The following is a 22,121-nucleotide window of genomic DNA, read 5'->3' as shown; positions in this document are numbered from 1 at the left end:
AATCCATAGAAAGTGCCCTTTTTTGGTTCGCAGATACAAATGTTGGTCTTCAATTAATACCACTGATAATAAGACCTTTTGATATATACTTAGAAAAACAAGAAGTGCAAAGTAAATACATTCTAAAAAAATAAAGATAAAGATGCTTTCTTGCTAATAACAGCAAACTTAAAATGTAATACCAAAATATTGTTTGAGGCTAATAGATCTAAAACTTTATCCAAAGATCTTACTCACACTCTAATCACAAATACAACTAGCTGTAAACTTTTCCGTAACTGATAATCTTTTCCATAACTGATAATGTATCAAAGCATCACACAGATTCCCCTCTATGTGAAGGCAGCCCTGTGACATTCACTGTTCCTGTAAGGAAAGCACCCTATCTGTAAATGAAGTATCAGATACACCCTCGGTTATGGCTCATCTGTCCAAAGGCCAAGGCGGCAGAGAAGTTTATTGAAACTGAGTACAGTGTCCTTCCCTCCCAGAGTTAGTTTGTGGATGGAACTGAAGCAGCCAAGATGTCTGCTAAAGTTCTCGTAGTGTTGCTGGCTGTGTGCTACTGTTCTGCTCAGTCAGTTTTGGAGAAGGAGGCAAAGGAGTTCCTGCGGACGTTTGACGAGGATGCCACCAGACTTATGTACCAGTACTCGCTGGCATCATGGGCCTACAACACCAACATCACCCAGGAGAACTCAGACAAACTGGTAGGCATCCAGAGACCATTGGAGACATGATATAGCTACCCTAGATTAACCAGTGTTCACTATAGGTTAAATACAAACACAAACAGATCTGGTCTAAGCTATACCACGTATTTACATAATTGAATGTGTCTGTTTCATTCTCCCCAGTCTGAACAGGGGGGCATTTGGGGCACATTCTACACCCAGAAGTCGAATGAGTCACTGAGATTCAAACTCGACCAGATCAACGATCCAGTGATCAAACTACAGCTCATTTCCCTGCAGGATAAAGGGTCTGGTGCCCTTTCCGAGGATAAAGCTGAACGTGTAAGGCAAATACTCTATGTTCAATTTCACTCTGTCATAATTCTGTGTTTGGATAATGTCTTAGCATATGATGTTTTCATGTTTTCTAAAAGGTTTTCATTTTCTGGGCCGCCTCCTCAGAGCCACAATAGATATGGGTTAATTGAGTCAGTATTAACCCAAACATTGTAACCTTGTGCTTTCTTTTCAATCTGCTTGTAGCTGAGTAAGGCCATGAGTGAGATGAGTACAATCTACAGCACGGCGAAAGTGTGTCTCATGGGCGACCCCTCTAACTGCCAGACTTTGGAGCCAGGTATGCTCTGTTAATTAGGACGAGGTTACAGTGATGTGGCTGCCTGCTGCAGTCAGATAAAGAAGTTTATAATTAACATTGAGAAAAGGAAAATGGCTTTTATATCATGTTTTTAAACCAAGGTTTATGAATATACTGTAATAAATTATGTTAGGGATTATGTTATGAACATTTTATATATGTTTTTTAATTTAATTGTATAGAAAACTAATTTAAATAGTAACGTGATAGTGATGTTTAGTAAATTTACTCAACTACACTTTTGGGTCCTCTACATTTGTATTTGACAGCTATTAGTTACATGTTACTTTTCATATTAGGTTTTATGTTACAAAAAACTCATAAAATGCAATGCATTTTTCAACTTCTCTGTTGGCGTCATTTGAATAACTGTTCAAGGCCAAATAAGTAACATTATTCCACAAAAAAACAGCAAGATAGACAAGCCCAAAATTGAATATGGATTTGTGTAGCAGAATTTGGTTTTATATCAGATGTTTTTGTGACCTGTCCTCTTGGTTGGGAACTGTTGGATGAAACTACCTGACTGTATATAAACCTTGATTAGTTACAACAGTAAAATGCTACTCATGCATCCTGTTATCAGTATCTGATAATATCATATACTGTTTATTATTATATGTGGCACATACTATTTTTCTACAGAACAAATGCTCTAACTTTTGGTATTGAAGAACATTTATCTAAGAACGTATCTACGTTTTTTTTTCGTAGAACATTGTATGAGTTTAGCTTATTTGAAAATATTTCTAAGACACCTCTATCATACAGTGGTACAAGAAGCACTGACACATCTTACTTAAGCAAAAGTAGCACTATGTGTGAATACTCCATTACGATTATAACTCATACACATACTAAAAAAAACAACAACTACTAACTGTAGCTGTTTGATTGATGAAGTCAAGTCATTTACAACATTTCCCCCTGAAATGTAGTTGAATATAATTATCAATGATCATAAGATAGTACAAGTATAGCACTTGGGTGAATGTGCCTCTAGTTCTGCTGTCATGCTTGTTTTAGTGTAAGCTTCTTGTTTTTAGATGTGTTACAAAGACAAACATTGATCTGAGATGTGTTCCTGTCATTCCAGGCTTGGAGCACGTGATGGCCAACAGTCGAGACTATGCTGAGCGCCTTCACGTGTGGGAGGGCTGGAGGAAAGAGACAGGGAAGAAGATGAGGCCTCTCTACGAAGACTACGTTGATCTGAAGAACGAAGCTGCAAAACTAAACGGTGATACATCTCAGAGACAATACACCGATTGATGTAGTAATGTTTGAAAGACATATTGTGTAATTAAGTGTTATATATTTAATGTGTGAATGAAGGAGAAGCACTGGTATGGTAGATGACCTTAGGCTTGATCATTCTGGGTGGAAACCTAATTTATCTTAAATGATTACACTTCTATCTAGGCACCATATACGTACATATACTAAACCAATACTGTAGATTGTGAATGGATGAATATAATGTCTCATAGGACAAAGGATGAATACCCATATCTAATAGCATAACCCTTACCGTCTCTGACACACACACAAACACACACAAACACACACACACACACACACACACACACACACACACACACACACACACACACACACACACACACACACACACACACACACACACACTTACAGGTTTTGGAGACTATGGAGCTTACTGGAGATCCAACTATGAGACCATCGAGACAGACCCTCAGTTCAAGTACACCAGAGATGAGCTGATGAAAGACGTCCGTTCTATATATCAAGAGGTACGTCTAATCAGTCCATGTCGGTGGATTGCATTTCTCATATTTCAGAGCGTATATATTAATGACAGTCATTTATCTTTTTTATTTACTTATTTTTTCTTCTATGCAGATCCTGCCCTTATACAAGGACCTGCATGCCTATGTGAGAGCCAGGCTTATGGAGGTCTACAGAAAAGACATTGATCCACAAGGCCCTCTACCAGCCCACCTGCTGGGTGTGTTGAGGATTTTATTCCTAAGTGATAATCAGAGGCATCAAATTAAATTTATATATATCTTTTTTTGCAATCAGTTTATTTTTGGGGAAGAGTGAAGGCTGGTGCAATTAGCATTACAAAAGTATTTTGAAGCTTTCATTCATTATGATTTAATTGAATCTGTTTATTTTAGATGTAGTTAACAAATAATTCTTAATTTCAGGAAAGGCTTCACGTGATTGTTTTATGGTTGTTTAAAGGTAACAACACAGATGAATATTGTTACATAATGCATCAGATGTAATGTATACAGTCAGTGTTTTATTGAAACTAATTGGGGTAGCTTTGTTTCCTTTGTTTGACTTTTGCAACCACAACTGACTAAGGCCTACTCTAGAAAGAACATCTGGGTGTCTATGAGTACTAACATAATAATGACCCTTTGTGTTGCTTGTTCAGGTGACATGTGGGGAAGATTCTGGACCAACCTGTACCCTCTGTCAACCCCCTACCCTTTAAAACCAAACATTGATGTCAGCACAACAATGGTGGAGCAGGTACAGTACAATGAAATTGATTCTATAATTGCATGTATATTAATATCAATTAAAACAAGGTTTGCAATGAAGCTTATGTAGTGATTAAGTGATATTGACCAATGTTAAATTGAATTGCAGGGTTGGAGTGAGCTGCGTCTTTTCAGAGAAGCAGAGGAGTTCTTCATGTCCGTGGGCCTGTACGAGATGTTTCCAAACTTCTGGAATGACTCCATGCTGGTGAAGCCTGAGGATGGACGCAAGGTGGTCTGTCACCCCACTGCCTGGGACATGGGAAACAGAGAGGACTTTAGGTGGGGTAAATCATCTACACACACACACACACACACACACACACACACACACACACACACACACACACACACACACACACACACAGACAGACCTGACAAAGGTATGCAATTGCTACTATTCGTACTTTCCATCCAATTAGTTAATTATGTAACAATTCATTTTAACAATCCATATGCCATATATCAGCATGCTCCATGCACAAGTGTCTCAGCCTCAGCCCCCACTAAATTAGACCATGATCGAGTATCTGCAAAAATGATTCAGCTGAAGACAGAAGAAACAACATAATGCAGCTCTTTTTAAAATGTATTTCATTTGACATGAATTATATAAGGGTTTTTTATTGCTTCAAATTAGTTATATATTTATATATCAGTACATAGGAGCCGTAAATATGTGCGTGCTGGAACAATGATATTGATTAATTTCTGAGTCATTCCGTCCTGCTGATAAAGATAACCAAAGTCATCATGCTGTCAAATATTAATCCATATACTGTAGCCGCCCCAGCACTTTTAGTGACTATAGCAACAAAGTTTGTCCAAATAAAAAATCGGACCAAAAGTCAGGTTCTATGGCTCCTCAAGTGTCTGTTTTGGTTAACTTGACTGAATCAGATGTATTCTCCAGTAAACCGTGTTAGTCCACCTGTCTCACAAGGAGCTTGGGCTTCGGGGGGGTTTGTCAACATCTAACATCTAACACATCAGAAACATGTGCAGATTGTTTTATTGGCCCGGTGTATCTGATACGGTATCAAGTCGCGTCTGTGTCAAACGTTTATACATGCTGACATCGACAATTCTCCTGCCATGTCTTTCAGGATCAAAATGTGCAGCAAGGTCAACATGGATGACTTCCTGACGGTGCACCATGAGATGGGTCACAACCAGTACCAGATGGCTTACCGTAACCTGTCCTACCTCCTGAGAGACGGAGCCAACGAGGGCTTCCACGAGGCCGTGGGAGAGATCATGTCCCTCTCCGCCGCCACGCCCAGACACCTGCAGGCCCTGAAACTGCTGCCTGCTGACTTCATCTATGATAACGGTACGGTCAATGTACATAACACTGAACACTTAGCCTGGCACCGTTTGTTGACTTCCAAAAATACCAGAGGAAGAATAACTTCTGTACCTCTAGCAGTTTAGCTACAGTAACAGTTTAGCTACACATAAGGGCCTGAATGAATCACGATTATGAACAACGAGCAAGTGAATGGTTGAATTGTCTTTACAGGCTCTCATTCACACATACCTCCCTCACCTACACCGATCAGTCAGTGGTTTAACTGATCAGGGATCGAGTAACTGCTACAGCTGTTCAATGCCCCTTGTATTTGAAGAAATCGCTGAATAGAACAATTGCTAATTTCAGTGTTATTTTAATTTTACTTTAGGTGAGAGGAGACAGATCATGGAAGTATGTATTAACAACAACATCTGGCTGGATATAGCAGTGGGATTGTCTTAAACGATTCCTTTGCTAATTATACTGTAGTTATCCAATTAAGTGACTCAGAGGGGCCAAAGTGTTTATATAAGGTTGTTAAAATAAGATAAGATAATACTTTATTGTCCGTTTTCACGGAAATTTTACTTGAAGTACAAGCTCCAACAATTATACATGAAAACATGAAACAACATTAAAAACATAAACAACAACAATGAATAATAAATATGATGGGGGGGGGTCCAGCCCTGCAAAAAAATATAGTTAATAGTGGAGAACCCGCGAAAAAAATATCACCTGCAGTTCCCTTCAACTGTATGGGGCTTTTTCACATTTTCACATTATTGTTGTTGTTTAGTCCCAAATTGCTCGTCATATCTTTCTGCAGGCAGCAGTCAGGAATAGAACAACTCTAAAAACTCTGTAATCTATCTGCTCAGCACCAAGTTGATCCATTTCTGTCGAATGTGTTAATAAGCAACTAAGTTTTTCCAGCAGCTAAGTTCACCATATCTAAGATAACTAAGATAACATGTCAGTGTTAAGCTTGTTTCCACTGCCATCAAGGGGTCAAAACATTGTTATTATAGGTTTAACCTTTGAGTAGCCCAGTCTTGTTTTAAAAGCCCCATAGCAAAGCTTTATTAACATTTTCCAGAATCAGAAGAGTTTGATCATTTTCTCTTATTCGATACTATTATAATGCTATTATTAACTTGACTAAACTCATGAAGATCACCAATCTTGAGATACAATATAGTAGAATGGAATAGTTTCAGCACTGTTTCAGAAGTGAGATTGTGTTTCAGAATTCAGATCTTATCATCAGTTCCCTAACCATTTTACTTTCTATATCTAAAAACTATTTCTGTGCTTTTTGCCTTGCAGAAACAGAAATCAACTTCCTGTTGAAACAGGCGCTCACCATCGTGGCCACTCTGCCATTCACCTACATGCTGGAGGAATGGAGGTGGCAGGTGTTTGCAGGGGAAATCCCCAAGGACCAATGGATGGCGCGCTGGTGGGAGATGAAGTAAGCACTTGTATGAAGCATACTGTATATGAATAACCCAGTTAATTTAAGATATTTGTTATTAAAAATCAAAACTGATATTTAATCAAACACCTACATCAGTGCTGATTCTCTGTTGTTATAACAGGAGGGAGCTGGTAGGTGTGGTGGAGCCAGTGCCAAGAGATGAGACGTACTGTGACCCGCCTGCTCTGTTCCATGTATCTGGAGACTATTCTTTCATAAGGTAACATTCACACATAACATCTCAACTTTTAACAGCCACTTTGAACCTGGATTTGCTCAAAATCAGGTTTGGTTTGAGGGTTACTGGGTATTTTCAGTTTGATCTGTTTTTTGGACTGAATAATATATGCATTGGTAAAAATGTATGTGGATCTTAGGGAAATTTAGTTGAAAGGAACAAGACACATTTAATTGTAATCCTGAACCATTTTAAATAAAAATGTACTTGCCAGTTTTCTTTTTATGGTCTGTTGAAATACTATTACATTGATGCAGCTAGAGGATATATTCAGTTTTGTCTGTATTTGGTCGTGAGAATATATGTGTGTATGTATATGAATCGGGAATAGGGAAATTTAGTGGAACGTAAGGACAAAGAAATTGCCTATTGTTCGCTCACAAAAACCCAAAAGACACCCAAAGGATATTCCTTATTATATAAAGAAATAAATATTCAATATTCTGTTTGTAATAAATTTTTAGATTTTCCATGTTTCCATGCAGTTCCATTATCATTGTACAAGGAACCAATGCTGGAGGTTGCTAAAGCATTCAAACATTCAAAGTAGCATCAAAATAAAGAAATTGTTGTGTAAAAATGAGATTTACTTTTGGTTGTGTCCATTAGCTACACAAGGCTGAAATGAAGGTTTGTTTTGTTTGTTGCTGATTGTGAATACAGGTACTTCACAAGAACCATCTACCAGTTTCAGTTCCAAAAAGCGCTCTGTGATGCAGCCAATCATACAGGCGACTTGTCTTCATGTGACATTACTGGTTCTAAAATAGCAGGAACAAAGCTGAGGTAAGGACAACCACTTTTTCCTCTTCTTAGGTTTTCACTGAGTCAGATGTAGTTTTGGTTCTCCCTGTGATTGCCCTAAACATTCTCCCTTTGGATGGTCCATCTAACCATTTGAAATCAAAAGAGAGATAATGTCTCATTTCTGTTTTGCGGTTCCAAATTATCGAACACCGTTGCGGTACAGCAGTGTGTATATGCATCAGTGATTTATCATCATCATTGCGTTTGTCTGACAGGAATATGTTAGAGCTGGGAAGGTCTAAGTCCTGGACCAGGGCTTTGAAAACAATATCTGGTGACGTCAAGATGGATGCCCGCCCTCTGCTGGACTATTTCAAAAAACTTCATGATTGGCTAAAGGCGGAGAATACGAAACACAACAGGACTGTAGGCTGGACGACAACACCTGACAACACCACATGTGAGTAGAAAAAGATATGCACATTCAAAAGTATTACCACTAACAACTGGCTACGGATATGCTTATTTGATTTCTTGTTAAAGGTTTTGGCACCACTCTCATTTCTGATTGTCAATAAGTAGCTGTTGCCAACAGCTGTTTAGCTTATCTTAAAACAAAGACTAAACAGGGGGAAACAGCAAACCTGGCTCAGTTCCATCCCTTCTGAAGCTCACTAATGAACATATGATCTATGGTTTGTTTAATCTGTAACAAAATCATATTGAGCTTCTATTAAGCTTCTCCTCTGTCCTGCTATTTTTCTGTGTTGATTGTCTGTATACTGCCATTTAAGTAAATCAATTTAGTCAATTGTACTCAGCCACACCCCTAGATTAAGAAATAACACCCTCCTGTCCGGTGCTGGGCGGTCGTGGTTACTGGTTACTAGTGGTCCCCTCTTTCCTCTAGGATCATATCATCCTATAGAAACATATCATGTGTATGCAGTGTGACACAGTTCATTGAACCCTTTAAATAGATTTGAAAAGCTTCCCTAGAGGCCTGGACAAACAACTTTCTCATCCTTAGGTAATACCTGTGACTGAAAAAAACTTGATGCTAGCTCTGTTTAAACATTTGCCTTGTGTCATTAACAAAAGGGGACTGATGTGACATTCAAAAAACCCAAATGACAATTGTAAGGTATTAGAAAAACACAGACTTATGTCAATGTTTTAAAACCAATTTATTAACCAGAATTTGCATTCCCTGAAGAAAATGAGCAGGAGGCAGCAAAGCAAAATTTAACTCCATGCCACATCTTTCTTAATTTATGAGCCAAAACAAAAAGTGCTTTGTAACTGGACACATGGTGACTTTATTGGAAACACATTTCACAAGTTTAAGGACATGGTCTGGTCTGCCAGTTTTAATTGTATTAATGATTGAAAAATAATAAAGAAACAATTATTTATACTTACTATAGTACCCCCATTGATTTGATGAGATATGGAAAACTGAGAATGTATTTAGGGAATCCATTATTTGATTCATTTTTTGTTTTTGTTTTTACAGTACCAGCGACTGCAATTAAAGTGAGATTAAGTCTGAAAGCGGCCCTGGGTGATAATTCTGTAAGTATTATTAATCAATATCAGAAGTGTGTATTATGTTGGTTATTATATCTGACCACACGTAAAAAAAAATAACAATGGACTACACTGTTTTTCAGTATCCCTGGAATGACAACGAGCTATTCCTCTTCAAGGCTAACATTGCGTATGCTGTGAGGCAGTACTACAGCGAAAAGAACATAACCTATGACCTCACGTCAGTACAAACTGCCAACCCCCAAATGATACTGTTTGCTTTGTTTTTCTTATGGCTATATTTTGTAACCACGTTCGTTTAAAAGCTTTTCTTTTCGTTTGCACCTTCAGATCAGAGAATGTCCTCACATATAGGGTAACTCCCAGAATCTCCTTCTACATTGCGGTCACCAACCCAACAATTCGTGCTACATATATTCCAAAGGATGTTGTGGAAGCTGCCATACGGTAAGGCACTAGCTTCATTTTTATCACATTATACTAAATGTTTTACCATGAATATTTCACAGACATTCTATGAAGATGTAACAGACAAGCTAACTGACTTTATTTGAATATGTTCGCTTTGCCGGTTCACCACTTTGGTCATCAATAGAGTATCTCAAGTACTATATGAAGCATTGATATGTCATTTTGTCCAAACATTGGTGGTGCTCCGAGGATGATCATCTGACTCCTTCCCTAGCACCATTTGCACCTCAAAGTTTGCACTAATCCAGTAAATTATCTTAACATTTACTGGATGGAAACTCTGCACATTAGAATTAATCTGACACCAGCTTGGCAACAATTGTTGTGCAGACATTCATGTTCTCTTCAGGGTCGAGGAGAGTCTCTTTCATTTATGACCAAATAGGAATTCCCTTCAGCCTCAGCCGTGCTCTGTATGTAATGCTAATTAGCAAATGTAAGCATGCTAACATGATAATCAGATGGTGAAGATTGTAAACGTTATACTTGACAAATATCAGCCCTTTCATTGTCACTGTGAGCATGTTAGCGTGCTAATGCTTGTGTTTGGCTCAGAGCACTGCTTCGCATGAGGATTTGAGCTAAATTGCTTCCTGTTTCAATCGAATTAGATAGGTGTGAGCCATTATAAACCCATTTCAATATTGATCCCAGGTTGAGTCGAGGCCGAATCAACGACGCCTTCCAATTGGATGACCAGACGCTGGAGTTTGAGGGAATTCCACCGACACTGTCCCCTCCCGTGCAGCAGGCGGTGGAGGTGTGGTTGGTTGTATTCGGGGTGGTCATGGGAATCGTGGTTTTGGCGGGCGTGTACCTCGTCGTTTCTGGTGTCAGAGAACGCAAGAAGTGAGTTTGTTTTCTTAAGACTACCATGTTAGACCAATAACATAGGCTAGATAACTGTGTGACAAGTTGTGTTTCTTGTGTTCTTTTAGGAAATCTGCAGACACAGGCGTGGAGATTAATCCCTATGATACAAGCATTGAAGGACAAATTAACAAAGCTTTTGACGAAAACGAAGACGAACAAACCGGATTCTGAATCCACTGCTGTCACAGAAGAACAGAGGGAAGGTGTCCTCGATGCTTATGTACAGTACATTGTCCAAGAATGGAAAAGGGAAAATTCTCTTTCGCCAGTGCTGCACGGTCTCAACATCATCAACATAACTGCTAAATGTGTGTATATATGAAATCTTTAGTTTTAGGAGGATTTTGACCCTTACAGATAGTTGTAAAGTGAATACTCATGAACGTTGTAAAAAAAGTATACTTCATTGTACTTAATTGTAATATTCTATGTGTACTTCCATGTGAATGTGTGCTGCTCTTATACTTTTACTACTTAAAGCATTAACAATGTATAAGTAGAACAACATAACATACAACTACATGTATCCTGTGCGATTTTACAGCATTGTCAACCAAGTAGGATGCTCAGACATTTTAAGTGTCATGCAATTTTAATTCAGTATAGTTGATCAAAATATCCGTTTGTCCATATTACATTTAATAAAGTGTAACAGGCTTTTATGGTTAAACTTTTTTGTAATAATTTGATACCTGTACTTGTTTTACAGTATTAAAATAAAGGTCGTCAATGCAATGGCAGATAGGTGCATATGAAAATAAATTATATAAAACAAAGTATTTTTATTCAATTAATGTGTGTGCTTTTGTTATAATACCCATGTGTATAATGTTTAACATGTTAAACAAATAGTTATTATCACAACATCTTGTTTAAACTTTTTTTAAATATATATTTTTAATGAAAGTTGCATCTTGAACACAAAATAATAATGCTCATAAAAAAGAACAATCAGCTTGAAAAGCTTACTTTAAAAGTTAAAAACTGACAACCAAAAATAATGCCACACATCAAAGTAGGAATATAATTTAAAAAAACTTACAGAAACACTTTTTTTTAAATTAGATATAGTTATATGATACATATCTACGCGCTTCTGCAATAGCAGAGTTTGAAACAGCTGCAATGGGTATCTGTCAGTGGACCAGGTGGCTCAAACAATATAGCTCTCCTTGTGTCTGTTTTGTATGATATCACGTTCAGGTGCCAAATAAAATTCACAGTAAACTTTAAAATCATAAACTGACTTGACCAAGAACTGAGAATCCGCCTAAAGGAAGTGACTCTGGATCACTTCTGAATTATGAATATGAACGATTGTTCTTCCTGCCTTCCATCAAGGTTTGCCATTCCCACTAAGTCTGTGTCGAGGATGTGGATGAACCAGCCCTGGTGCAGCGCTGACTCAAACTTTCTGTGTTTGGTAGGGCCTTTTTGCATGTAGAAGAGGAAGGAGAGGGTGCTCTCGTCACTTTTGGAAATCTTCTTAAGTCGTTGCTTTTCACATGTCTGCAACAACAACAAAAAACTATTTAAGGATATCCATTAAAGAGATTACAGGTGGCTGTTCAACATCCCGACAATGGGATGATCACTTTGCTTGCAAGTATCACAATCATTATAATCAACGTGTTAATTTCACAGTTAAATAACAATCGTATCTATAGCACACATCCATTTCACATCATACATCTTAATTTCCTGAAACAGTAGTAGTAAGGATTAATGTTTGTAGTGCAGTGGATCCACCACTTTGGTCATGACCAATAACTAAATAACTCAACGATGGGGTGCCATACAATGTTATACAGACTTACTATAATGTGTTCAGTTGTTAAGGTAACATTGTAAATAGTACACCTTCCATATATCAGCATGTGAGCATTGTAAAAGTATTGAAAAATAGCAGTACCTAAAACTTCAGTTCCTGTATAATTTATGAAGCAGGTTGATAACTGTTTGTGCATGAACTCACTCACTCTGTTACATATATATTACCTCCACTTGTAAGAACACTCTGTCCCCCTCCTTGTAGCACCTGAGGTAGCAGTTGGACTGGGTTAAGTTTAGGACCACTGGCATTCCTCTGAAGACACCGGTTGACTTGTAGGAGTAGATGGTGATCTTCTCTGAACATAGAGGAAAAAACGTCTGTCGTTGAAATGCATAGACTGATTTCCCCAAAGAGCAATGTTTTCCCATGAATGTATGATGCTGCTGGATGCTGCTTTGAAAGTCAAACCTGGATTGGGTGAAGCGTAGAGGGTCTTCTCCTCACAGAGACCTCGGAGGTACTGGTGATTGGCCGCACTTTGGATTGAAGCATTCAACGACTTTTCCAGACGGAAACTTCCACCTCCTCTGGGAACTGAAAGTGAGAATCAAACAATCAAACAGAGGGCACATAGTTCATCATTTATCTCCCCTTTAAAATACTCCACTTAGGTGATACATTCCTCAATCCCTTTTATATCATTATATCAGTATGTGAGCTTTTTTTTTTTTACCAATAGAGGGAAAGCTGGACTGTTTGTTACTGACCTCCAATGCTCTACTGGAGAACTGCTCTTGCCTCTAATCAGATATAATATACAGTATAATAATGTAAAGAAACTTCTGTTTTCTATGTATCTAAATAAAAAAATAATGCACATTGATCCAGGACTTTACTCTTCTCTCACTGACAATATTTGATATGTTACATTTTATATAAATATATTATAATGTAAGATAAATGACTTGGAAAATGTGAAACCAAAGCCTAACTATGAAATGGATAACATAACTTTTATTATGAGCAGGTTGTAAGAAAGAGAGGAGGGGGAAGACAAGAGTCCCAATATACTCACCAAGCCTCACCTCGCTGGATTCTGACACCACGACTATGTCATTATAGGTACATCCAGTCCCATTACATCCCTGACAGGGGCTGCCAGGGTCACAGCCCCTCCCTCTCACCACAGAGATACTGGTCTTGGTCATGGAAACAAGGAGCAGACCTTCCCCCTCTCCATTCTCATTATTTTCAGCGACGCAACCGTCCAACTCTAAACCTCCATCCCCACTTCCTTCCTCCTGTGGCCCTACTCCCTCTTCCCCCCTCCTCATCTCCATGCTGAAACTCAATACTGTGGACTCCTTTGAGACGGGATATAAAGTGTCCTCAGCCGAGGAAGGCTGCTCGCTGTGCTGCTTCTTTTGGCCGGCCTTGTGCACCGTCTAAAGGATGGAAGGGGGGAGGTAAAGGAATATGTAGTCAGACTGAGCATTGTGCAACATCAATCATAATTGTTTTACTCTTTAGGCCTTTAATTATATATATTTTTTTTATATTTTGTAACTTCTTTTCAAGGAGTTTCTTACATGTCCATTCGGGTGGAAAGCATTCATTTGAGTTTTCTACTCACGTAATGTGTTAACGCATACAATTATATAGTCTGTAAATTTTAATATACAAATATTATAACAACCATATGAAATACCGAATGTGAAAACAATCCCACCCAAACCCATACATATTGAAGTAAATAGCTTTTGGCTTTCCACTGTGTTGACCAAGTGAAAGGGCTACAAAGTGTGTTCAATCTGTACTCATCCAATAAATAACAGGATAAAAAACAAAATTGGTTCCTGCCCAGGGACAATGATGCACATGAATTCAGTCAGTACTGTTCGATCTCTGAGAGAGTTTGAAATGTTGATTTTTTTTAGATAATCATATTAGAGCTTTGATAAATTAGAAAATAAAACCGTAGCGGTTAATTCACTCACCAGCATTGGATTCCCCTCAGCTAACGTTTGAGCCAACTCCTCAGGTGTGAGATCCTGCAGGTCCATGCCGTTGATTTGCATCAGTTTGTCCCCTCTCCTGGTAAGAAATGTAATTGATAAAATAAACACACAGATTTATATTACATAAATGTTTTCAGAATATATATACAAAGAAAAATTATGATAACAATGTCATTAATTGGAAAACATCAGGTAGTCATTTGCTGGTGTATTTTCAAGAAATGTTTCAAGTTTTAACTTGATTGTAACCATTCAGTTAGTATTCAATTCGGTCACACTGTCTGTGATTTCAAGTTGTAACTGTCTAATTTTATTGTTTTTATATTTATATCGAGGTTTAAGTTGTAACAATTATTTGGTTTTGGTTTATGGGCCATAATTGATTGATTGATGAAATTTGTAATTGATAAAAAAATATTTGACATTTTTCATGAACTTTATTTTTTGTGAAACCTCATAATTAGTTAAAAATGTGTTATTTTTACAGCATGTATGTTCAAGATTTTCATTTTGTTGCATTGAATTTGACCCTGTACTCCAAAGCACTTTGTGGTCTGTTCTTGAAAAGTTAAATACAAATAAAATGATTCTCACTCTTTTTTTGACACAATAAATGGGGTTTTCCAAATGGCTTACTATGTTATCTAAAAGCACTGAAACAATGTTTAGTCTGTCTTTGTCACTGAGAAGAGAAAATATGTTAGACAGTGTGCCAGTGTCTGACATTTACCTGACGAACATTTTCTCTCCACCTGCTTGTTTGTACTTAAGCACATTTTCCACTTCATACTGGTGCTTCCCTTCGAGGAACTGGTGGCCGATCAGCACACCTCCCTTAACCACAGATTCCTGACATTTAGGAAACAGATATTCCCTAATGTTATCAATCAATGAATCCAATTATATCTTTAAAAATGTGTCTCATATACAGCAGTGTTAAGTGTTAGATTTTGTCACCCACCTTTAAATCCATGGTCCCGATGGTGTTTGCTGCTGATAAAGCCAAAGACTGAAGCCGATACCAGTGACAGTGGCACTCTTAATACCTTCACTGAGTTTGTGCTTCTGCTTTGCGAGAACAGAAGGGGAAGTAGGAACGAGAGGTCACTGACACATTCATGGATGGGGAACTGATGCCACAAGGGGAAGTGAATGAGGGATTAGTTAATCTTTAATTTGAAAAAAGCGTGTATAATTTTGTTCCGAAAACAGAACTTGTGACAAAGCATGGTGGAACAAGAGAGGCGAAAATCCATCCACAAAAGCATTTAAAGGTGCTGTAAGCGGAATGGTTCTTTTAGCTAACTTCCTGTCAGTTACTGCAGTTAGCAGTCCCCTCGCTCGTCCCTACGTCACCACATTAATGCACTGCGGTCTTCAAGCAGCAAGTTATCTAGCATCATCTCAGATCCATAAGTGTGATAAAACATGATAAAAACCATCAAAACAGACATTGGGAAGGATTTTTACCTGCTCCGCCATTGTAGGCGCATTAACATTCACCCATCTGTTGCTCTGGCGTGCACCGGCAGTGAGACCATTAGTGAGACGGGTGTCGGTTTGTAGCGTTCTCTCTTGTGATTGGATAACAAATTCGGGATCCTCCAATAAGTTTATTTGCCGATTACATGCAGAGCAGTTGACTGAGAGATCCGCTTTATGAAACGAGCACATTATGTAAGTGATCACTGTATGAATAAAGAGCTATTTAACACTTATATTAACATAAATAAACCACTTACTTCACCTTTAATTGTGTTGCTGACGTAGCTGTTCTACAAGTCAACAGTCATTAACAGCCGCATAGGTCCGAGTACTGAAGATTACCAGAACATCTCACATGAGACACCCTTTTCTGCTTGAACTAGATGTTCACTTCCTTAATCTGTGCTGATGCCATATACTGAACATGCCAGCAGAGTAACCGTCCTGCCATCCCGAACAAACAGAAGAGGAATCGACAACCGTTGACAAAACATTTGATATAGGAACTACTGGAGGGATATTACTTCCTCTGTGACGGTTAATACCAACAGATAGTAAACATACATTTACAGAGGCTGCTATGTGTGCTACAACAAACTGTCCCACTAAAACAGAAGGAATAATGAACGGTTCAGGTTGAAATCACTCATGGAGGTTTATTCAATTGAAACAAGAAATAGCCCATATGTTTGACTTTCTTTCATTTTTAAATTGTATACGATAGCAGGGATCTGCTTTTTATGAATGCACCTTTCCATTGTCCTGTTTCCACTGTGCGCTACTTCTTACTAGGCGTACTAGAGTTGGTATTGTAATGTATAAGTGGCTGTCACTCTAAGTAAGCAGAAATATGATCTATATATATATATAGCAGGGCCGTGGTGCTGAGTAAATGTTATAAGAATGTTTTGTGAGAAAAATGTTAAAGGTAAACCAGTGAGTTTTCAACCAGCAGATCTTTTTGCTAAGGCAATAGCCTCTTGGCTGTAGCTTCATATTGAATCTTTTAATTGGATGTCATTTTAACTCCTTTCTAATGCGTGAGATAAAATAAGATAAGACAGAACTTTATGCACCCCGAGGGAAATTGTGGTGCATGACTTGCCGAAGCCTACACCGTAAAGGGTGCAAATATAAAGAGTGCACCAACATATACAAAGTACCAATAGAATATAAATAATGACACAATAAAGGTTAACAATAGGGGCCAAACATAATATATCATATTGAGAAATATGAGGTGAAACATAGGCCAAGTAGCTATGCATGCAGAGTATCAAATATCAAGGTAAGTGTTTCAAAATGTGCAATGGTTATCTCAGTGATATGTCCCATTAAGTTGTTATATTGTGTTTGTTGCTGTAACAACATTGTTTGAACACTGCCATCTCGGCCAGCTAAAAATGTACATGTTAATCTCAATGCACCTTTTTCATGGACAAATGAAGCAAAGGACAAAGAAAGAAAAGATTTCCATCTAATAGTAGTCTTTGTGCACACACAAGACTGCAATCATATCTGCTGCTGCAAAGCCTTACTGTTTTTATCCTGGGATGAGTTGTGTTACTAAATTTATACAAACATACATAAACACACTGAAGCTATTTCCAGCTTTCACCGTCGAGCTAAATCTGTAGCTGCTGAGGTGGATTGAGTTACATGAGAGGCACACTCCACTTTCTCAACACAACAGGTCCAGCACTGCAATCAGAGCTGAGATACGGAACACGCTTCCACCGCCTCAGAAGCTGCCTAACCAAAGCTCAACCAGGTATTGTGAGTGATGTCTGTGCATGTCATGTGAGATTCTGTGCATGATGTTTGTGTCTGACTTCTGAGGTAAAGTTTTCACCATTTTAGCAGCTGAAGGTTGCTAGTGAAATGTTGACCTCATTGCATTTCAATTCACGTAAACACTGGCGTGTGACCACAAATGCTATTTCAGATTAAACTTGGCCACATCTTGTTGTTTGAAACTCCAGAGTTAAAGGAACAACCAACACATAGAGATACTCCTCAGCAGGTGTATATTTTACAGAAAATGATATGAAACTAAACCTAGATTGTCTCCTGATGTTCTTTGCTCATTGTAAATTAAATAAAATAAAAAATAAAATAAATGTGTTAATATTTTATGCCTTCTATTGTTTATTGGGACGAACCACCAGTGGGAACCACAGAGTGGGAATGCAACATGTTTCAGGAAGGAACTAACTCTGGTCACAAATCAGGCTTTGAAACTATACACTCAGCTCTCCAATCTTGTTTTGAACTGCACAATTTGTGACACTGTCCTGTAATGTCTCTGTGTGGGTTTCAGATGGTGATACTGGATGTGTTAATAATAGGGGGAGGCCCTCACGCCTTGACCCTAGCTAGCCTGCTATCCAACTCCGAGCCTAAACCAAACTTAGACCGTGGACCTGACATTCCCCTCACCCCCTCTAGCAAAGAGCCTGAAAGGCCTCAGCCAAATGCCAAAACATCCGACAACAAACGCTGCAGCAGCAAGAAGAAGAGGAGGAAGACAGCAACTGGTACAGTATTGACTTAACTTACTAAATAATGATTGAGACACAGTAATGGTTTCGACTCGTTGCCATAAGGCGTAATTTATGAGTTGAAATAATTAACCAATAAGTAGATACACAGAAAATGAACAGGCAACTTTTTCAATGATCAAGTGATCGTCTAAGTCTTATATTTAAATGTATTAATTTATCATTTATTTTATTGGTTTCTTGTGATTCTGACTTACATTTACTCAGATCCTCATTTTCACTTATTTAGTCATATTTTAAGGCCAGGCACAGAAACTATGACGTAGTAAGACTTCCTCATTGTTTGGACTGTATCTCAAACACTTCTGACTTAATCGATTAGTTTCTCATACATTCATTTGATGTATTCTTGACTATCAACTATTGTTGACCTATTAGTTCTCAATATTGTCTTAACATCTCAAAATTCAGCTTACCATTCTAATATTTGGAATGGTATTGTTGATTTTATTTGCATGAAAAGTTAACTTTTAGCCCCAACATCAGATTGAATTTTCCTTTCATTTTTTTGAATCGCTGAAATGTACGTGGTGATCTGGACGCATGCCTCAGTTTGCTGACAAAATAATTGAACACTCCTTTTTCGTTGTTACTACTTGTTGTGATGAACCATAACTGAACAGACTTTTGCTTTCTACGTGGACTCATTTTTCAGCTCATGTTTAGCGATGGTCATGTTTGGTCTGCAGGTGTGACGCTGGAGGAGCACCTAGCAACAATATCAGAGAGGGTTGTTTGTCCCCCATTAAGCCTCCGAGTGGTAGATTCCTATGGAGAGTGGACCACTCTGTGGGAGAGCCAGTTCACAGCTCTGAACATCCCTCATCTGCGCTCACACACTCTGGTGCACACAGACCCTCTCAATAAGGTTCGGACAGAAACAAATTCCCATGAGGACGTTTTTTTTACGTATGTACAGTATGTAAGTATGAATGTGAATAAGCAACTGCGTATGTTTTTGTTGACAGAAAGCACTGCAGGACTTTGTTTTAAAGTCAGATCGTTCCGCTGAGCTTCACAGTCTTCCAGATCAAGTTTATATTCTGGACGAAAATGCTTATTTCAATGACATGAGGCTTGGCAAGAAGGAGAGGAGACGCCTGAACATCACCTCAACACTCAAGAAGAGTTTATGCTTCAGTCTACCAGGAACCAAACTAAGTGTGGATTTCTTTAAAGATCAGGTGTGACACACAACATCTTTGTGTGTGCGTGTTCTGCATGGTATGTTTAATGTTGTAGGAGAAAAATCTAAACCTGAACATCCCTGAGTTGTTGAGTTGACAAATCTAAACATACAGGTGGAGAGATACAACCTGGACAAAGTGCTATTAAAGGCAACAGTGGAGCACATCACTCCTGTGACTGAAGACAAGGAAGAGATGGAAGACCGGTCAAAGGAAGGGGAAACTGAGGGTGCTGCCACGAGAGTGACAAAGACAGTGAAATATTTTCAAGTCCAACTTCAAGACGGCATCATCCTAAAAGCCCGCCACCTTGTGATGGCAACAGGTCCAACCCGTGCCCAGATGGCCAACATCCCATCATGGGTGCAAAGTATCGGAGAGAGCTACCCAGAGGAGCGTTTGCAACACACTGTGCACCTCATGCACCACCTGCCGACTGCCCTGCAAAAACACGCTGATTGTCAGACACAGAAAAAGACTTTTCCCACTCGAGGTGAGACAGATTTCTTCTGAAGGTTATGACACATCACAATGATACAGAAAAGCTTTGCAGGGAACAATGTTTTAGTTGTTTATCACTTTTTTCTATGGAAAAACATGACATACTGTATCTTGATGCTTAAAATTAGATGTCCTTTTGATAATGTTTGTTTTTTGTCAGATTTGTCAAACCATTCAATAATACTTTGCTTTCAACTGAGATTGTCATGCTCCTGCAGCTTTAACTGGCTATTTGAATCTCCCATCTTCACTGCAACACTTTCCTTTACAAGTATTGTATGCCCGTGTGTCTAATACTGTGTGTAGTGTGTGAGGCAGGGCAGAGAGTAATGGTAGTTGGTGGAGGTCTGACCAGCGCTCATGTCGTCTCAATTGCCCTGCAGCAAGGTGCCAGCCATGTGACATGGGTCATGAGGAAGTACCTGCAGGTCTAGTGACAGTGTGAAACTGCATGTAGACCAACCATAAGAAAAAATAAGAAACAGAAGACACACCTGTGTGCCCCAAAACACACTTGTGCCTTTGTTGTTTCTTCAACAGTTAAAACAGTTTGATGTGGGCGATGTGGAGAGCCTGGTGGGACGTTACTCACATGTGGAACACGGCATCAAGATGGATGGACAAGCCTACCTAAGACAGTTTTACAATGAACGGAGTCTCCACAAACGGTTGGCGATGATTCGCCAAGCGAGGAAAGGAGGGGCCGTCACTCCAGAGGCCTACGTTCACCTGCAGCCATTCATCCGGAACGGACGGGTGGATGTGAAGACATACTGTCAGGTAACGGTACATGGTATGAGGTCCAGGGTGGAGTTAATTAGTGAGGTGAAATAATCTCATGACAGATTAGAATTGTCTACAATACATGCAACCGTCCAGGTAAGTGAAGCCAGATGGTGCTACAGGAACCAGGCCTGGAGTCTTTCCCTCAGCACTGGGGACCACTGGACCGGAGACATGATCTGGCTCGCCACCGGCTGCAAACTTGATGTCAACCAGGACCCGTTGCTTTCCGAGGTGATGAAGGAATTCCCAATACAGGTGGGTTGGCCATACAAACATTTGTATGTGTGTAGTAGTGTGGACATTAGAGCAACACAATACAAGTGTAGGTTGGTTTAATAAGGGATCTGAAATTTCCTGAAGGATGGTCAGATAATCTGATGATAATTTTTTTAAAACCAACCAAAGTGTGCTCTATTTCCATGATGTAACCTGAACAGTGCTAAGAGATCCATACATTCCGTCTAACTTTTTCCTCCTTCCGTGAAGGTGATTGATGGTTGGCCGTGCATATCAGAAAGCCTACAGTGGGCAGAAGAGTGCCCGCTCTACCTGATGGGGCAGTACACCGCTCTACAGGTAAGTCTCTTCCACGTCATGTTTTGGTTAGGAATAATAGGCCTATTATGTTTCAACAGAAATCTGTTTAGTTATTTTTTCACACACTTACATCTCTACTACCACCCCCCCACCCCCCCACCCCCCGACACAGGTTGGACCTCATGCAGTAAACCTAGCTGGCGGACAGGCAGCCAGCATGCGAATCGCCAAGGACATCATGCGCCATCTGCACCAGGACAATGCAGGGGCTTCTGAACTGAGTGGGGAGAAATCTAAAACTGAAGAGTATATTCAACAGATGCAAGGCCTAATGTGGCTTTAACTTGAGCAATTAGCCAGATGTGTGTGCAGTCAGAGTGGATTCATGATGTGCCTTGATGGGCGGTGGGGAGCTAAAATCTAATATTCATCATTCAGGATCCAATCCGCTATTGCCTAACATTAATTACATGTATATTCACAAACAATTGTATATCATGGCTGGATGGATGGATTGTATATGTTCCTCCCATTATTTACAACAGTGTGATGTAAGCAAATATTTTATGAAATTAAAACATGCGTGCATATGAGAAGCTTATCCTTTTCTGAATCAAAAGTATATTAAAAAAATCACATGCATTGGCATTGGCTTGAGTTGACAGTAAGAAGTATAGCCCCATGGAACTCTCTCTGCTCCCTCTAGTCCTACTGTAGTTTTTCCTATACACATACACTGCCCCAACAGTGCC

At 39.0% G+C, this 22,121-nt stretch overlaps 4 protein-coding genes across 4 annotated transcripts; 2 read left to right on the top strand and 2 right to left on the bottom strand.

The window, feature by feature from the left end:
• Positions 1 to 504: 504 nt before the first annotated feature.
• On the top strand, positions 505 to 10,691 carry ace2 (angiotensin I converting enzyme 2; the record flags this gene model as incomplete). Its single annotated transcript, XM_080034203.1, is given in 19 exon segments — positions 505 to 520; positions 523 to 710; positions 858 to 1,016; positions 1,218 to 1,311; positions 2,429 to 2,572; positions 2,986 to 3,101; positions 3,211 to 3,316; positions 3,758 to 3,855; positions 3,976 to 4,148; positions 4,973 to 5,199; positions 6,490 to 6,634; positions 6,762 to 6,860; positions 7,542 to 7,664; positions 7,901 to 8,085; positions 9,148 to 9,200; positions 9,299 to 9,396; positions 9,507 to 9,623; positions 10,302 to 10,496; positions 10,586 to 10,691. Coding segments are annotated over 19 exon segments (2,442 nt in total).
• Positions 10,692 to 11,653: 962 nt separating this feature from the next.
• Positions 11,654 to 13,521, bottom strand: LOC307255866 (uncharacterized protein). The gene is made up of 4 exons (XM_080034678.1): positions 13,370 to 13,521; positions 12,763 to 12,888; positions 12,519 to 12,649; positions 11,654 to 12,029 (listed from the first exon to the last, which is right to left on the bottom strand). The coding sequence occupies exons 1-4, from the start codon at positions 13,500 to 13,502 to the stop codon at positions 11,811 to 11,813; spliced, it is 609 nt and encodes a 202-aa protein (XP_079890804.1). The 5' UTR covers positions 13,503 to 13,521; the 3' UTR covers positions 11,654 to 11,810.
• Positions 13,522 to 13,545: 24 nt separating this feature from the next.
• Positions 13,546 to 15,308, bottom strand: LOC307251015 (uncharacterized protein; the record flags this gene model as incomplete). Its single annotated transcript, XM_080028311.1, has 5 exons — positions 15,274 to 15,308; positions 15,043 to 15,161; positions 14,292 to 14,388; positions 13,603 to 13,739; positions 13,546 to 13,567 (listed from the first exon to the last, which is right to left on the bottom strand). Exons 1-5 carry the CDS (start codon positions 15,283 to 15,285, stop codon positions 13,546 to 13,548), a joined length of 387 nt encoding a protein of 128 aa, XP_079884437.1. The 5' UTR covers positions 15,286 to 15,308.
• Positions 15,309 to 17,484: 2,176 nt separating this feature from the next.
• Positions 17,485 to 21,712, top strand: LOC307251003 (uncharacterized protein; the record flags this gene model as incomplete). Its single annotated transcript, XM_080028298.1, has 10 exons — positions 17,485 to 17,568; positions 18,118 to 18,334; positions 19,048 to 19,226; positions 19,327 to 19,542; positions 19,660 to 20,038; positions 20,353 to 20,474; positions 20,587 to 20,826; positions 20,926 to 21,087; positions 21,319 to 21,408; positions 21,542 to 21,712. The coding sequence occupies exons 2-10, from the start codon at positions 18,118 to 18,120 to the stop codon at positions 21,710 to 21,712; spliced, it is 1,776 nt and encodes a 591-aa protein (XP_079884424.1). The 5' UTR covers positions 17,485 to 17,568.
• Positions 21,713 to 22,121: the final 409 nt, after the last annotated feature.

Source organism: Ammodytes marinus (assembly GCF_949987685.1).
Source record: "Ammodytes marinus genome assembly, chromosome: 1".
Lineage (NCBI taxonomy): Eukaryota > Metazoa > Chordata > Actinopteri > Uranoscopiformes > Ammodytidae > Ammodytes > Ammodytes marinus.
The sequence above is the reverse complement of the archived record's forward strand: the minus strand, read 5'-3'. Positions and strand labels throughout refer to the sequence as shown.

Bases quoted from the DNA above. Each gene is read 5' to 3' on its own strand.
- LOC307255866 (XM_080034678.1), bottom strand. From the start codon at position 13,502: ATGACCAAGACCAGTATCTCTGTGGTGAGAGGGAGGGGCTGTGACCCT. The intron at 12,889-13,369 runs GTGAGTATATTG...TCTCACTTTCAG, and splicing joins ATCCAGCGAGGTGAGGCTTG to TTCCCAGAGGAGGTGGAAGT. The intron at 12,030-12,518 runs GTAATATATATG...TTGTTGTTGCAG, and splicing joins GAGTGTTCTTACAAGTGGAG to ACATGTGAAAAGCAACGACT.